The 17,850-nt window shown below is 36.3% G+C and overlaps 1 protein-coding gene and 1 pseudogene across 1 annotated transcript; one reads left to right on the top strand and one right to left on the bottom strand.

The window, feature by feature from the left end:
- Positions 1 to 143: 143 nt before the first annotated feature.
- Positions 144 to 4,502, top strand: LOC111614349 (annotated as a pseudogene).
- Positions 4,503 to 6,472: 1,970 nt separating this feature from the next.
- Positions 6,473 to 7,219, bottom strand: LOC111614350. Its single transcript, XM_023355723.1, has one exon. It carries the CDS (start codon positions 7,217 to 7,219, stop codon positions 6,473 to 6,475), a length of 747 nt encoding a protein of 248 aa, XP_023211491.1.
- Between the last annotated feature and the right edge of the window lie 10,631 nt (positions 7,220 to 17,850).

Genomic DNA, 17,850 nt, shown 5'->3' on the forward strand with positions numbered 1-17,850 from the left:
AGCGTGGCGTCACGCTACGGAGATTTTCGGAGGTAAGTTGAGTTTAATGTCGTCTGTTTAGTATTATATATAAATTATATATAAATTAGGTACTGTACATATAATTATATATTAATTATATATAAATTAGGTACTGTAAGTCTAATACAGTACTGTAATTTTATAATTTTTACGTTATCTAAAATTTTGTCTTTAGCCATCATGACTTCTACCATGGAGAAGAATTCTAAGAGCAGAAAACGTATATCCCTTGAAGAAAAACTTAAAATTTTGGATCGGTTAAAATCTGGTGAGAAAGTAATGGTCATTGTTCACGATTTAAAATTAAACGGGTCAACAATTCGAACAATAAAAAATAACGAAAACAAAATAAGGGCTAAAATTTTCTCTGGATCTTTAGTAAGTTTGAATAAAACTGCTCGTATAAAGGACACTTTAATGCCTAAAATGGAAAAATGTTTGATGTTATGGATAGAAAATTGCATTTCAAAGAATTTTCCTTTGAGTAGTAATGTAATAATGCAAAAGGCAACAACGATTTACCAGCATTTAAAAGAGCTTGAATCCATTTCTTTTAATGAATCACATCGACACGAATTTAAAGCCAGTAACGGTTGGTTTAACAGATTTAGGAATCGATTTTCCTTGCGCAATGTCAAAGTTGTGGGAGAAAGCGCATCAGCCGACACAGAAGCAGCCGAGAGATTACGAGAGAATTTTCTCAAAATTGTAGAAGATGGAAATTACACTGCAGATCAGGTATATAATGCCGACGGAACCTCGTTATATTGGAAGAAAATGCCCGGACGCACTTACATCTCGAAAAATGAAGAGTCTGCTTCAGGATTTAAGGTTTCCAAGGATAGGATCACTATACTTTTATGTTCAAACGCATCTGGAGATAACGTTACAAAGCCCATGTTAATTAACCGTTCATTAAACCCACGAGCAATTAAAGGAATTGACAAATCAACTGTTCCTGTTTTCTGGCGAGCAACTAAAAAGGCATGGGTAACAGGTGTTTTATTTCGCGATTGGTTTTACAATTGCTTTGTGCCGGAAGTAGAAGAGTACACAAAAAGAAAAAATATCAGTTTCAAGGCTTTGTTACTGGTTGATAACGCGCCAGGACACACAGATTTAAATCATCCGGCTGTTAAATTAATATTTTTACCTCCCAATACGACATCAATCCTACAACCCCAAGACCAGGGAATAATTAAATCATTTAAATCATTGTATATACGGCACACATTTGAACACATTTTACAAAATATTGATTGTAATCCAAATACTACTACAGTACCAGACTTGTGGAAAGATTTTTCAATTTTAAATAGCATTGAAATTATTTCGTTATCTCTGAAGAAACTAAAATGTTCGACTGTGAATGCCTGTTGGGGAAAATTATGGCCTGAAGTTGTTATTAGAGAAGATCGTTTAACTTCCGTAACAACAGAAGTAAATCGCATAATAAATATTGCCCACATTTAGGTGGAGAGGGATTCGTCGACATGAACGAGGAAGATGTTATTGAATTAATCAATACTAACCAACAGTTAGATGAAGAAGAACTTATGCAACTGGCAGAGTTGTCCGAATCAAGCGGTGAAGAAGACTCATTACGAATTTTTTGTGAGCCAGAACAATACTTTAATTTAGAAATCTTAAATAAAGCATTAGAATTGGCAAAAAATCTAGAAGAACTTTTTACGAATAATGATCCATCAACAAAGCGCTCTGAGGAATTTAAGAAAAATTTCAAAGATTGTTTAGCTCCATATTTTAAAGTAAAAGAAGATTTAGAAAGTAACAATAATAAATTGTTGAGAACATAAGAAGATACCCTTTCAGACTACGAAAATAATAGAGAAGAAACAAGTGAATTTTTAAGCTATGAAATATTACAACCAACATTTAAAAGAGGATGTCGTTGGATCCTAATTATAGATAGCTCTGACAGTGAATAAATGTAAAAAAAAAAAAAAAAAAAGGGAAACTGCTTCTTTTTATTTAAAAATGTTTTGCTATTCATTTTGCGTTAATTACAATATTTGTTTGTTTTGAAAGGAACTAAAATATATTTTAACAGTTACATATTAAATATTTATTTTACATCTTTCTTAAGTATCTATGTAAATGTATGTTTATGCATATGTAAACTGTATGTGAGCCGCTCATTTGCCAAAACGATAAGTTCATAAAAGAAAAGGTAGAAAATATGCATTGATAAATTTTTTACATTTCTTGTGAAAGAAACATTTCTTATTCAACGGCCATAAAAATTATTTATATTAATGATTTCTCCAAAGGTCAAGTTATTTTTCTGCGAAAAATTCGTTATCAGATATCGCGGCCGTCGTTTCGTGTGCTGTTCCGCGACTAAAAGAAGCTTTGAGCAACAGCGTAGTCGAACGGTACACACTCGGTAAGTAATCCTATAATTTTTTGTTTATAGCATAGTTTATACAGATTATTCCCAAAAAATTATACGTGTTTTGGAAATGTTGAGTGGAATTAGTCTAGAATCGGTTAATTNAGCAACAGCGTAGTCGAACGGTACACACTCGGTAAGTAATCCTATAATTTTTTGTTTATAGCATAGTTTATACAGATTATTCCCAAAAAATTATACGTGTTTTGGAAATGTTGAGTGGAATTAGTCTAGAATTGGTTAATTTTACAGAAGAAAACCTTTCAAACAGCCTTAGTCCGTAAAGTTCACACCTATCGGGCTGCGATTGGCTCATGTATTTAATCATGTATTCAAATCATGTCATGTATTCAAATCATGTCATGTATTCAAATCATGTCATGTATCAAATCAAATCATGTATTTAATCATGTATTCGTTGTAATCATTCCTACAACGTAAATTTCGATTAGCGTGGAACGTATCTAAGCGTTATAGGGGGGTCTACTGTATATAATATAATATAGATACTTCGAATTTATTAAAATGAAAGCTAACGTTACTAGTGTTATTACTGCACATTAAAATTACGCTCCTTGTAGTTTCTATTTTTGATTTGAATTTAAGACTTTCCTGTATTTATTCATTTACTTATTCCTAAAACGCTTATCGAACTTTTAAGGAGATTTACATATTTTCAGTAAATTCTTAATATGCGTGCAATACAAACATATTTTATAGAGTTAAGTGAATAAAAAAGCGAAGTGTTTTATACAACTTTCTTCAATAAATTTTAAGTCTAATATGAGAAGGCAGTAATTTACAAGGCTTTTCTCAATGGCGTGTTGTCATCTGTGTAATTATCCATACAATCTGCAGGTTACAGAGCGGATAGAAAGTACGCACAAAGACAAAATACCTATCGGCAACACCATAGGAAACTAAATTATTATACTAAACAAGATAAGAGAAGTGATAATGAACACGTTATAAAGGTTCATACTTCATTATTGTCCAGGGGGTAATTCCCTTTCTTTTGCATTCTATTTGCTGCATGGAAAGAACACCCAATACAGTTGTGACTTTTCAAACAATGAAGTTCTGCCATCCTTTTGCAGTAATTACGCTCCTTTTACATGTAATTGTTAATATTTTACTTCAAGTACCCTCTACTTACTAAGCAAATGCACTTATACCGAAATATGTAAAATAATTTTCTGAAGAAAGTTTAAAAATTAAGACAAAAAGAAGCGACACCAAAAACTTACCTACTGGTTCATTAGGGAACAGAACAAAAACGTGTAAAAAAACTACTATACAGATTAAAAGAAACTTCATTCCACAGAATGCAGCAGTTCTGTCTCTTATACAATGAGAACGTAGCTTACGAATTGACTGATACAACGAAACGAAGATTAAATTCATTGTGGCAGTATCTAAATATAAAATATTTAAAATTAGTCTTGTAATAGAAATTTCAGCTATAATTAAAAATTATCTGTAGTTAATAAATATAAAAATATTACATGAATATCATATAAGAAAACTCAACAATGATTTTTGTAAAACTGAAAAATCTTCATAAAACATTTGATATAAAGATAAACTTTATTTTCGGATAAAAAGGTTTTTGTAAATAGTTTTAAAAATGGGTCAAACATTATAATAATTTTGAAATTAAAGACATTTTTTTCATACTTTCCAAAATATTAAGCTTGGATTTTAATGTATTACCTTCTGCGATCTTTATTTTAGGAGGTATAAAAAGTCCACTTGTTTTAGGGATGAAAAAATTTTACATATATTAACAACTTTCCTGCCTGTGTTATTTAATTATAAAAACTACTTATTTACTTATCGCTAACAAACAGGCTTACTATAAACCCAGGTTATTTAAATAACTTATACAAAATGAATCGCTGAGGCTGGCTTTTATCAATTTTGAGATACACAAAGCAGAGTCTTTGGTGACAATTGTCACCATTACAATATATGTAAATTAATTAAAATATCTATAACCGTGAGGCAGTTAATAGTAATAGCTTATCACCCAATGATAATGGGCAGAAACGCTCAAGAATCGAAGTAAAAACATTTAATAAAACAAAAAGGGGTGTACAATAAAATGATTACCGAAGTATAGAAACCGGAAAATCCAAAATGCATTTCGGACTATTTATTAATAGAAAATAGTCCCTCATCAGTTGGTATTAATGAGAGGATTTAGTATACTTAAGAAATTATACAAGGTAAAAAAAATTTAAATGAAAGTTAAAACCATGCCTAAAGCTATACAATATAAAGGTGAAAATGTCGCCATGACTATATGAGCAGTAAGCTTTATCAATGTAGACAGGAGTAATATTTCTTCATAATGTTGCATGGTAACGTGATGAACAGGGTGCAAAAGCAGTATAACAACAGAGTTGCAGGTTCAGAGATTTCTACAAGATGCAGGGATCAGTTACAAAAGAGGTGTGTTGCCTTGTGCTCTAGATGTGTTAGGTAACACACCTTCTTTGTAATTATTAATTAAAATTATTAAATACACATGATTAATTAAAAAGAATCTAAATTATCACTAAAACAGTAACACAACAATATTAATTAAGCAAGTCCAGTATAAACCAAGTTTAGTATAAGATCGAAATGCCTTTTGGTGAGTTAATTAAACAGGATGGGTTTGTAATAAGCCTGTTTATTAGTCATAAGAGTCAAGTTCAAAAACCACTTAATTCACAATTCACAAAACGTTTATATTAACGATTAAAACTTACATACAGTTACGAGGTTCACAAAATATAACAATTACAATAATTCAGATATAGCAAAGTTCAAAAGTCAATTAAACCACAACAACAGGTCTGTCGAAAAAGAACTCCTTGCGACTTATTCCTTCACACGTTGGTTACCGCACAGCGAGACGAAGCAACCTTCTAGGCAAGCTTAGGCAAAGCTAAACAAACTTGAATTCTCTGGATGTGTCTTAGGCGAACTGAAATTTCCTTTCTTTCTTTCTTTCTTTCGTATCTTATTAATATGGAGACTCTAGCCTGTTGGCTTTTTCTCCGAATCACTCCGTTTAGAAATTAGGTAAAGCGGTTGGTATGGTGAACAAAACGCTCCGAGATTTCCATATGTTGGCGGGAAGGTAGGTCGGTTGAGGCCAGTATATCGGAGTTAAGGTACGGACAATCGTGAGGTCCAAGGTTAAGAGACGGCCTAGCTCTTGGCGGGCCCGTGTTTATTGCAGGCAGACAAGCCAATAGTGGACGGAAGTTTCTGGCGAGCCACGGTGGGGGCAATCTGGCGAGGCGCATTGGCGTCGAGAATAGAGGAAATTGTTCAAGGGGACCGTATCGGTACGAAGTCTAGCCAATAGGGTTTCTGTGTGGCGAGACGAGGCGTGATGGTATATCTAAGGGACAAAAAGATCGGAGATGGTCGCGACCTTTTCCCCGAAGGATAGTAGACCAGGTATCGGTGTAGTTGCGGATGATCGATTCCCGCATCTGGCGTATGAGGTCATGTGCCATGAGAGGTCTCCACCAGGAGTCGATGGGAGTGTCATGGCTAGCGGCTTGGTCTGCCTCTTCATTTATGTGGATGCCAACATGACCAGGGGGTCCACCCGATTTCGAGGGGCATTGGGTGAGAGCTGATGTTGCAGCTAGGTCAATAATAACCACTGGAGAGGAAAAATTTACTTTGGCGACTGCCTGGAGAACTGATTTGCCATCCCAGACGATGGCCGTTGGAATGTTAAAAAGAGAATTCAAGGCTGCCAGAGGATGGCTGGAAGCATTTGAAAAATCGTCAAGACGAATTCTAGGTTGGATGTTTATGGGGCTCGGGGGTACGTGTCTTTGCCAATAGAGACGAGAGATGGGTAGACCTTCCTGACGAATCAGGGAGAGAATCCTAGAGTCATACGGGACCTGAAAGGGGTGCCAGCGGTAGTAGTCTAGACTGGAGGTTGTGCTGAAAATATTGTAGAGAGGGCTATACTGGCCTCTTGAGAGGTGAGCGATGGCGTGCGAAATAGCCTTTTGACACAGCCTAGACTAGAGTGGAATATAGCCAGACTCGGCATATAAGGATGAGAGCGGAGTAGACTTGGGCAGGCCCAAGGCTGTGTGAAGGGCTTCCTGAATGGGTTTTTCGATACGACAAATAGTGGTTGGGGGCCCCTTCCAGGAGAGGAGCGCCAAATTCCGCCATCGGGCTAAGGACGGTATAGATTAAGCGGAGGAGGTCGGCTCTTTTGGCATCGTAACTACGAGAAGCAAAAAATTTGAGAAGGGAACCGGCACGAGTCACTTTGGTTCTTAAGAAAGTCTCGTAGGCGTGCCATGTGAAGTTATGCGAAAAATTAAGTCCGAGGATGCGGAAAGAAGGGGGCTGAGGGATATTACTTGAGTTAAGAGACAAAGTAAGTGGAGGGCGGTGGAGTTTGGCAGAAAAATCGACAGAAGCGCTTTTTGTGGCAGAAAAGGATAAACTCCAGGTGGTTGCCCAATGTTCAAGGTGGTCCAGGGCTAATTGAGCTTTGCGAGCTGCTTTTAAAGGCCTAGTACTCGAGGTAAGAATGTATAAATCGTTCGTGTAAAGGACGGCAGTGACATTGGCGGGAAGAGCAGTCCAAAGGTTCGCCATGTATAATGTGAATACAATGGGGGCAAGAACGCTCCCCTTGGGGAGGCCTTGGATAAAGGCATGAGGAGGTGACAGCGTCCCGCGCCAACGGATGCAAAAAGAACGATATAGTAGAAACGATTTAAGCCAGGACAAGAGTCTCCCTCCCATACCGAAAAATTCTAATTTAGCTAGGAGTCCTTCTTGGCACACAGAGTCATATGCCCCTTCTAGGTCGAGTGCGACTAGGTACACCCAGTGCTTTCTTGCTCAGGCCACAGCTATATAATGGTGTAACGTAATAAGGGCCTCTTCTACCCCTCGGTAGGGAAGAAAGCCAAAGTGGTGTTGATGGAAGATATCAGAATGAAAGGTCCATTTATGGATTCGATACAGGATTAGCCGTTCGAATAGTTTTGCGACGTGAGAGGCCTATATGAGGCGCATATCGTCGCTGAACGACCTGGTTTAATGATCAGAACAATGGTAGATGAGGTCCAGTCTGGGGGCAGGACCCTCAGGCCCAGAGATCGTTTAAGAGATTCAAGAGGGCCGAGAGGCCCACATTTGGGAGGGTCCGTAAGGCGTGTGTGCTTACGCCATCTGGGCCCGGTATTGTGTTCCGAAGATGGTGTATGGCTCGGCAGAGTTCGAGGAGATGAAAGGGGGAATTGTCAAACTTTGGGGCCCCTAGCCGGGGATCATCAAGGGGAGCAAAAGCTTCCATTGGGCGGGTACACCCGAAGAAGGATGCAAAGGCTTTCGCCTGCTGGATGGGACTGAGTAGGTAGTCCGTCGTTTGGATGATATGTTGGGTGGCCGTAATCACCGGCGGGGATCTCAGTCAATGGAAGATGCGATGGAGTGTGGATGGAGAGGGGGAGAGGCACACAAACGACCCCACCACTCCCGATGAGCCTGACAGGTCTTCTGACGGAGTTTCGCTCCTAATTGTTTACATTTATCCCACCAGGAGTGAAACGCTGCCTGCAGGTTAGGCAAAACGCACGACGTTTAAGTGCTCTAAGGCGGCTGCATTCAGGGGTCCACCACAGTGGTTGACCCGAGGAAGGAATGGAGCGAATTATGGTATTAGAGGAAACCGTCTCACGGATAGCGTCTACAAAAGCGTTATACGAGGTGGGGATCGATTCCTCGTTAGTCCAAAGCTGATCGAACTTATTTGAATAACGACTCCAGTTTGTTGAAAAGTGTAAACGAGGGGTAGTCGTCGGATTAGGGATGCCCAAGATAGATAGAGTGATCGAAATATGAGCGTGGTCACTGGTTAAGGTGTCCACGCAAGGGCTCCATAAGGCGGAACCTAATAGGTCCGGGGAGCAGAAGGTCAGGTCTATAGCTGATGATCCGTTTAAGTGGAAATAAGTTGGTTCCCCTGAGTTCCAACAACATAAGTTCGCGGATGAGAACCAATCGAAAAAGATGTGGCCTGCGGGTCTCGGCGTTTGCACTTTGTTATCCCAATAAGAATGATGAGCATTCCAGTCATCGCACACTATGTGAAGGTGGTAATTGCCCCGCAAAAGAGGGTCTAGTGAGACAGCCGAAAGGATGCAGTGTGGGGAATATACATTAACAAGGGAGAGAGAAGCCCGTGAAAAGTATACCAAGGTCTCTTGTGTGAGACTAACTGGGGTACTACTCCACTAGGATAGTTAGTACCACTTAATCGGCGCTAGTTGGTAAAACTAGTTCTCGGAGTTTCGGATCGTAAGATCCGATCTTACGTCAAGAATTGACCGGGAGGGCTATTAATATTTAAACCGATCTGGACTGTGAAATCTAGATCTACGCCAGGGACCTGACACCAGTTAATCAGTTATTTTAGACGCGGATTAACACGCGTTATCCCTAGACTCAGGAATCGGAAGAAGCATGGGAATTTAAATGTAGATGAATATCTAACAAGAACCAAGTCATTTATAACCAAAGTAAATATTTAATAAATCAAATAATAAAAATATAAAATGATGAATCTAACCTATATTCTAAATCTAACTTAAACTATCTTATTTCTAACCTAACGCGTGAGAGAGTTTACATCGATCTATTCTGAGCTTGTATTACCTCTGTATCTTTCTTATCTGTATGAAGATCTACTTCTTTCCTTTTTCTATTATATATTCTTTATGTTTCCTTGGAGGTTCTTCAAACATCTTTCCTTTCCACCATCTTATCGTATGCTGTACGTCAGTTTAACCTTTTCGTATGTCGTATATTAAATTCGTATGTATGGCTTATTACGTATTCTCCTTAGTATGGCAATGGTCTCTTCTCTATGGACTGCTTCGGAGGTATTGTATTGTACCTATGGCCAGATCTTCCTCTGCCTGGACGACTGCCTCGAGTGGCGCGAAAACTGCCCCTTTATATTCTCCTCCGGACCGTGTGAAAAATTATCAACTCATCAACAGTTCGCCTGGGAAAAGAAATCAACTTCCTTTCAAATTCTACTGTTTCCTCTGTTTAGTGTAGATAAAATCTTGGTGAAGTTCGAAATATTATTTTCTCTAAAATTTTTAGTTTCTTTTTGAACCTATTATATTATCTATAAACTTTCTCACCGCTTTCGACCCACCGACTTGATATTCGGTGCCGGTGATCTTGGGACCAGGGTGCAGTTTGCGGACAGGCCACCAGTGAGAGACCGCTGTTAGGAGACCCCCTTCCTGAGCAGAGATGCGATCCTGGCGGAAGAGAGTTAATTCTGGTATGGAAAAGACCACTTCAGGAGTTAGCCACGTCTCCTGTACCAGGATGATGTTAACGGTACATAGCCAAGACGCTGCCAAAAGGAGATCACGTTTAGAACGAAGACCTCTCGCGTTCCAGTGTATCAAGCGGAGATTTTGCAAGTTGCTTGTAGAGTTACACATTATGCTTGGGGGTATTGGGCGGGTGGCGGCGAAGTTTAGCCTTCTCGGCTGGGGAGGAAAAGCAGGGGTCTTCTAGGGGAGTTACACTTGTGGACCCCGTGGAGTACGTGTGGTCGATGTCCGAATTTGGACCTTCTGAGTCAGATTCTGCCATTGGATCGATGGGATGAGGTTTAGGTCCTTTCTTCTTCTTTGGGAGTTGGGCAGGAGTCAAAGGACCCGCCGGGTGGGAAGAGCACTTATTTGACATGGACACGGTCAGATCCTTAGTTGGATTAAGCGAGGTTGGCTGAATGATCGAGTGAAGAAGACTTAACTCTGCACATAGCTTCTCCACTATGGATTCCAATTGGGAAATACGATTGGTTAGGGTCAAAATGTCATCTGTCTGTCCAATAGTAGAAAAGCTGGCTGTTTTTCACAACGAGGGGGTCTTCTCGGGCAGTTTTGGGGAGAAGTTGAGGCCACTCTTGCATATGACTTTGGGGAGTTGCTCTGCGAGCGTTTGGCTTCTATATAAGAAAAGCGCTGGATGGCGCTGAATTTTAACAGGCGTGCCTCTTGCTGATAGGCTCAGCAGCGGGGAGAATCTGCAGAATGTTCTCCTCCGCAACGCACACAGCCGGCCGCAGCGGCGGTACATGTGGTCGGGTCATTGCCAGCCCCGCTAGTAATACATTTGCAGCGGCTGTGGCATGTCGTGGGCGAGTGGCCAAAATTGAGGCATTGCCTGCATTGGTGTGGGCGAGGAATATATCGCTTACAGTGGTATCGTTCGTAATAGATAGTAACGGATTCCAGCGTGAAAGCACTGGCCACTGAGAAGTAAACCGTGGAGCTAGGCAGGATGTTATCCCCGTCCTGTCGTGTAAAATGATGTATCTCTAAGATTAAAACGTGGGAGTCCAAAAGTATATCGAAAATTTTTTGGGCTGTGATCGACGGATCCACCCCACGAAGGAGATAAGCGGAGTGGGCACAGTCTAGGGCCAAACAGCCACGGACCGGTATTCCGGCAATATCGGGAATACGAAGAGCCGCCACTGTGGCTTGATGATTTCGAGTTTTGATAATTAGAAGAGCACTACGGGAGTAGCGGACATCTAGCAGCAATTTCGGTCAGGGGAAATGCAGTTTGAGGGCCGCATGGAGCTCAGCAGGACGAAGACGTCGGAGAGGTCCCTGTCCTTCCACAAAAATTGTATAGATTTTGTTCGAAGGAAGGGACGAACTGATAGAGAAGAGTTTCTCCAATTCTGACAGAGGAAAAATAAATCTTAATTCGTCAGAAGTTATGAGTGCTTCCGATTCCGATGGTGGCATTTAAAGGCGCTCGCGTGAGGGCGACGCCATTACCGAGTCTGAAAGAGAAGCCACTCCGGCTGAAAGAAAGAGGAAAACTCCTACCTGGGCAGAGAAGAGATCAAAAAGGAAGACCAGAAGCTAAAGAATAAGGAACTGTAGTAAAGTCGACGAAAGTCGCTGGAAAGAGTTACTTAAAATCACTGAAATCAAAGAACGAAATGAGCATACCAAGATGACGGTTGAATTTCGCGCTTTTTCTAACTGAAATTTCCGCCTAAATTCAATCCTTTTATACGGATTGAAACGAATGTAAGTTCTTCAATCAGCGCTTAGTAGCGTTATCGGACGTCCACTGGTCGTACGATGTTTTCTAGCCAATCTGTGGTCGAGTTCCAAAATTACTGACATCGCCAGATCTGCGTTTCCATGATGACAGCCGTTGCTCCTTCAAAACCTGGATAAGCACGGGAATCGTACGTCCAGACGATTTTANAACTGTTTAACTGAAGTAAAACGGGTTTTCCCCTTGCTATGGATGTCTGCCTAGTTCAGTTCGTCCACATTCCGCTATAGTTTGCCTTTATTATCAGTTCGAAATGAAGTGGTTTTATAATACCCGCAGTGTTCCATAATACCACCTTCTCCTCTAATAATAACAGGAAAAAATAGGGTCTGGGATCAAATCTATACAGGAAATTCAAAGAAATTTGTCAAGGCTAACTGAAGAGTTGTTTTTCCTAATTACGTTGTATAGCGTTTGACATTTTTTTCAATAATATATATATATATATATGTAGCGTTATCGGACGTCCACTGGTCGTACGATGTTTTCTAGCCAATCTGTGGTCGAGTTCCAAAATTACTGACATCGCCAGATCTGCGTTTCCATGATGACAGCCGTTGCTCCTTCAAAACCTGGATAAGCGCGGGAATCGTACGTCCAGACGATTTTATCCCGACAATAAGTAACTAAGTAGATTTTGTAATTAAATTTTAAATAATTTGTGTTTTAAATATTTTATTGTGTTTTTTGTATTAATTTGTATTAATTAAGTTCTATGGCATAACAAGAAATGGTCATTCTTTCAGAGTTTTTATGAAAATCTATAATGATAAGTTTCGAAATAAATTTGTAGCATAATTATTTTACCGAAAATAGACAATTTAATGTAAGTTATCTAAAAAAGTATCGGAGATTCAAAAACCATAATTTGACAATAGTTTCTTTACTGTTCTTTTTAATACATTTTATTTGAAATTTTCATTTGTTTAGCGTAGTCTATGTTGCTTGGAGCAGTTAATGAAATGCATTAAACATCGACATTACTGTATATAAAAGAACATTATTTCGTTTATTGTATTAAACTAACAAATAAAATAATGCACACTTGTATAATAATTGTAATAATAGTATATTAGAATAAAATGAATAAATTGTAAGTAATATTTACAATTTTTCTCTGACCTCTTTTACCACTTGAGGAGATAATGCCTAATTTTATTAAAGTTTCGAAAAAAGTTGCCAGGACAACCCAACTTGAGAGGAAACCGAAGAACGACCTGTAAAAACTTGTAAATAGGATGAAAAACTTAAAACTTTATCATTATATTACTTGAAAAACAATGGAAAGTAGGCGTGTCTGCTGTATCGAATACCTATTTATTTTCTTGTAATTCAATATATTTCTCTGTATCTGTAATTAACTTTATCTTTAAATAATGACAGTATAATTTGACAATTGCTTTTAATTACCGTGATTTTTTCTGATAACCCACGAGTTGTTTCTGGTTAAAAGTCAAATTTCAAAAGCACAGACACAATACGCAAGATTCGGAATATTTTTTTGTGGTGAATTTCAATTACGAATTGATTCAACAATTTCCTTTTTGTCTAAGTTTTTTTAGTAATATTTGCCTATACTTAAACAATTTGTAAAAACATCACAAAAGAAAAACTGATGTACTTATATAATACGAGTTTGACTTAGGTATGAAAGTACATCAGTTATTTTAAAAACAGTTTAATATATGTAAATTTTATTTAATGCTCTGTTTTCAATGCTGTACGTACTTATAATTGCTATTGATGGCAATGGAAATTCTCGATGATGGCAGCATTAACTACACAAGTACCTTACCGTGAAAAAGTTGTGCAATTTTTATTTATTGCTTTAAATGTAAACGAAACTTAATTTAATTTTTGTACTCTGTATTTTAAAATTTCAGATTGATATAGTTCTACTGTTGTATGATATAATGTTTCCCATATATTATATCTTTATAATATAAAAATTTCGAATCTACTTTGATGTATCCTGTTTTTGTTTTTGTAATTCTGCCGATATTATCAGTCGTAAATAATGATAACCGAAGCTATGTCTAATTGTATCTAATGCCANTTTTTTAGTAATATTTGCCTATACTTAAACAATTTGTAAAAACATCACAAAAGAAAAACTGATGTAATTTTCTTATACGAGTTTGACTTAGGTATGAAAGTACATCAGTTATTTTGAAAACAGTTTAATATATGTAAATTTTATTTAATGATCTGTTTTCAATGCTGTATGTACTTATAAATGCTATGCTGGTAATAAAAATTTTCGATGATAGCAGCATTAATTACACAAGAACCTTTCCATGAAAAAGTGGTGCAATTTACTTTCTGTACTCTGTATTTTAAAATTTCAGATCGATATAGGCCTACTATTGTACAGTATCATATAATGTTTCCCATTTATTATATCTTTATAATATAAAAATTTCGAATTTGCTTTGATGTATCTTGTTTTTGTTTTTGTAATTCTGCCGATATCATCAGTCTTAAATTATGATAACCGTAGCCATGTCTAATTGTTTTTAATGCCACTTTGAAGTGTAAGTTACAGAACACGTGTTTAAGGGTTGTAGAAAGTTGTCGTTTTTGTTTTATAATATGCTGCATTCATACGCAGAAAGTTACGTAATTTTTATAAATTTTACACACGTTTGTATTTTTAGTAATAATTTATAAAATAGAGGAGAAGGAGGTATTATGGAACCCCAATTACATTTTAGTGAATTGTAAACAAGGTATCATAACTACACCCACATTTATGGAATTATGGTATTTATGGTATTATGGAACCCCAATTACATTTTAGTGAATTGTAAACAAGGTATCATAACTACACCCACAGTTTTTGTGCGAAAAGTACCGGTAACTAGTAAACTAAATGTTCATAATTGGATTTTTCGCTAGTGTAATTATAAGTATGGTTTTTGAAGGCTTTTGTACAAAAAGTCCGAAAGTAGGCTTAGAGAAAATCGGGTGGTAATATGGAACCTTACTGTATATTTTCAAAAAAATGCTTTAATGTAGCCAAAAACAAATAGGAAAGGACAAAAAATGTTAAATAATTACAAAATTATTTACTCCAATGTATTTTATCGCAAAAATGCTTTTATAATAGAAAAATATGACCTCCATCAACAATATATATTCCAGCAGCTCTTTTTCGATATTTTCAGACTTTCTACCTAGTGTCTTTTTCCCAAATTGCTCCGGACGAATGTCTGATTGCAAAGAGAGAGTTCGGAGGAGTTGAGTTCCATATTACTGTAAAAGCACCAAAGGGGTCCGTATTTCACGCATCGCCATCTCGAATTAACTTATGTCTGTCGAGACCAAAATTTAAAAAACGTGAACATCACACAGATTAATATGTACCCCTAAGTCTCTGGAACGGAATACATGCACCAGTGAACCTACAACTACACGATTTATATTTTTAAAATAATTAAATTCACTCAGCATTGAAAACTTGCGAATTTTGAAAAAAAAAAAAACAAATTTGCTGATTAAATACGGACAACTGTTTAACTGAAGTAAAACGGGTTTTCCCCTTGCTATGGATGTCTGCCTAGTTCAGTTCGTCCACATTCCGCTATAGTTTGCCTTTATTATCAGTTCGAAATGAAGTGGTTTTATAATACCCGCAGTGTTCCATAATACCACCTTCTCCTCTAATAATAACAGGAAAAAATAGGGTCTGGGATCAAATCTATACAGGAAATTCAAAGAAATTTGTCAAGGCTAACTGAAGAGTTGTTTTTCCTAATTACGTTGTATAGCGTTTGACATTTTTTTCAATAATATATATATATATATATATATATATATATATTAATTTACATACGCTATTGTATTTTTAAATTTTATTAATTTATTTAATAAGTAAAAGGTTAAAAACAAAAGAATATTTCTGTTTAATTACTATATAAAATGAACAGTTTAGTATAAAACTACTAAAAGTGTTACTAGTATATCTAATGCGATAAAACATTAAACGTTTTTCAATGAATTGATTGACGAATGGATGATCGTTCCATTTTAGGCTGTATGGCTAAAATGGAACCTGAAAAAGTTTTTTAATTTATCATGGTAATGTGAAATTCATGCTGAAGTGAACACGTAAAATTCACCCACAGCAAATTTGATATGAGCAAACTGTGGTGCTGACATGACAAGTGTATTTACAAATTCTCGAATAAATAAACATTTTAAATGTGTAATAAACAATGTAAACATGGAAACATTCGCGTTTTCTTTAGAAAACTGAATGAGAAGTATATTTAAAAAGTTATCTCATGGACCTAAAACGTTTAATTCAACACTCGTTAGATCAACACCTTAGTGTGTGGCTGCCATGTATTCACATTAACTTTAATTTATGAGGAAATATTCAAATCATAATGTATAACTTACAAACATATTATTTGAGCAGTGGAATAAACAACTTTCTGGTTCTTCTCTTTGCAATAATCAACTCTAGCTGACAGTTCACTACCGAGCACTGCAAGGAATTTTTATGATTAATTAATAAACTTATTGATAAAATATGTATATATGTTACCATATATTGATATTATGAAAATACTTACACCAATTTAAAATACTTCTTAAATCATTTTCGTGGCAATCACTTGGGATGCAAATATCGAAACGAAAGTCTACTCGAAAAGAACTTAAACCTTTTAATAAATTCGAAATTGACGTTGGTTTCTGAAAAAATAAAATATGTGTATATTTTTCACGTGGCTAACATTAAATATTTGTATGTTTATGAAAATGATGTTATACACTGCGCGTTATACACCCGAGAAATGGTTCTTATACAGTTGTATGAGTAAACTAATAACATGGCCTGTATGTTTTTAAAAACGCCGTGTCATTTGTTTCCTTATCCAGACGTATTAATTTTGATTTACGAGTCCGTATTAATTACGCTGCAAAAATCGACTAATAAACCAACTTTCATTTAATTCCAATTTTTATCATTATGTAATTATTTAATTACGTAATTTACTATAAAACATACGAAAATATATTTAAAAATGTAAGCTGCTGATAGATGATGCGAATAATACTGATCCGAAATGAAATATTTTGCAAAAATCATATATATTATTAAATTTCAAAGAAAACTTTTTGCACATTTCGTTGCATCTGTAATGAAAAGTATTGGAAAGAATAATGCATTTTTAAAAATTTTACATACGAATATGTTTTGAAGTGAAATTATTGTTTAATTAAGAGATAAATGTATAGCAAAAACTAAAAGCATCACAGAACAATGAAAGCAGAGCTTTTTACATTCGTCCTGTAGAAGTTTTGCGACGTAATTTACAATGTGCGTTAAAAAAGGTGTCTATTATTCAGAATTGTCCTTTACGAATGGTTTATTTTGTATCACGTGACAGCAGTTATTGGGTTTGGCATATAATTTTTCCTATAATAAATTTTATTACAGCATAATTGTTAATAGTGGGTTATTCGAACAATATAAACTTAATAATATACATTGTATATACATAATGTCAAAAAAGTGTTTTATGTAGAAAAAAATTCAAATTATTTTCATTTCTGTTTTAAACTCTTTGTAATGTACTGTCATGTGTCTGGCAAATTCCCTTAACTTTAGATGTACAAAATATTTTATGGTTTCATTTTGATGTGTTTCAAATGGAAAAAGTGACATTTTTATGCGACAGTTCTTCTTCAATGTCATTCAGAATGTCATCACTAAGCATTCTAACAGATAATTATTGTTCAATTTGAGTCAGTAGTAAAATAAGAAATGACTTTGGGTATGTGAGACTGCTTTTTGTTTTTAGGTCAGTCAACTTTGCTAGAGGTACATAACTTTCATCATTGGACATCGCAGGTCAAGAATTTTTTAAAAACATTGTCGAACAAGATGATAGTAAATAGTAAACAACTACACAAAGTGGACTTCCCAATAAGGAGGAACCCGATCGCGAACGTCTGAAGTACGATTACATTCTTGACAATTTTTCGACAGTCAATCAATCGGAGTTGAATCAGTTATATTTTTACACTATAGTTTATGTAAAATATGATCTGGTGTACTTTAAATAATTTTTAACAAGATCAATATTGTGGGTCCCAGACGAAATTCAAACTCGAGGAAACAGTGAAATTCTTGCGCGACAGAAGATGTAAACATCGAGTCTCAAAACTATTCGAGTATGTGTCAAACTATCTGTCAAGGTCTTAGCGGAAGACAAACTCTAACACGAGCGCTCATAAATAGGTAG

This window comes from Centruroides sculpturatus, unplaced genomic scaffold, assembly GCF_000671375.1.
Source record: "Centruroides sculpturatus isolate CEXI.00-Female unplaced genomic scaffold, Cexi_2.0 scaffold1609, whole genome shotgun sequence".
Lineage (NCBI taxonomy): Eukaryota > Metazoa > Arthropoda > Arachnida > Scorpiones > Buthidae > Centruroides > Centruroides sculpturatus.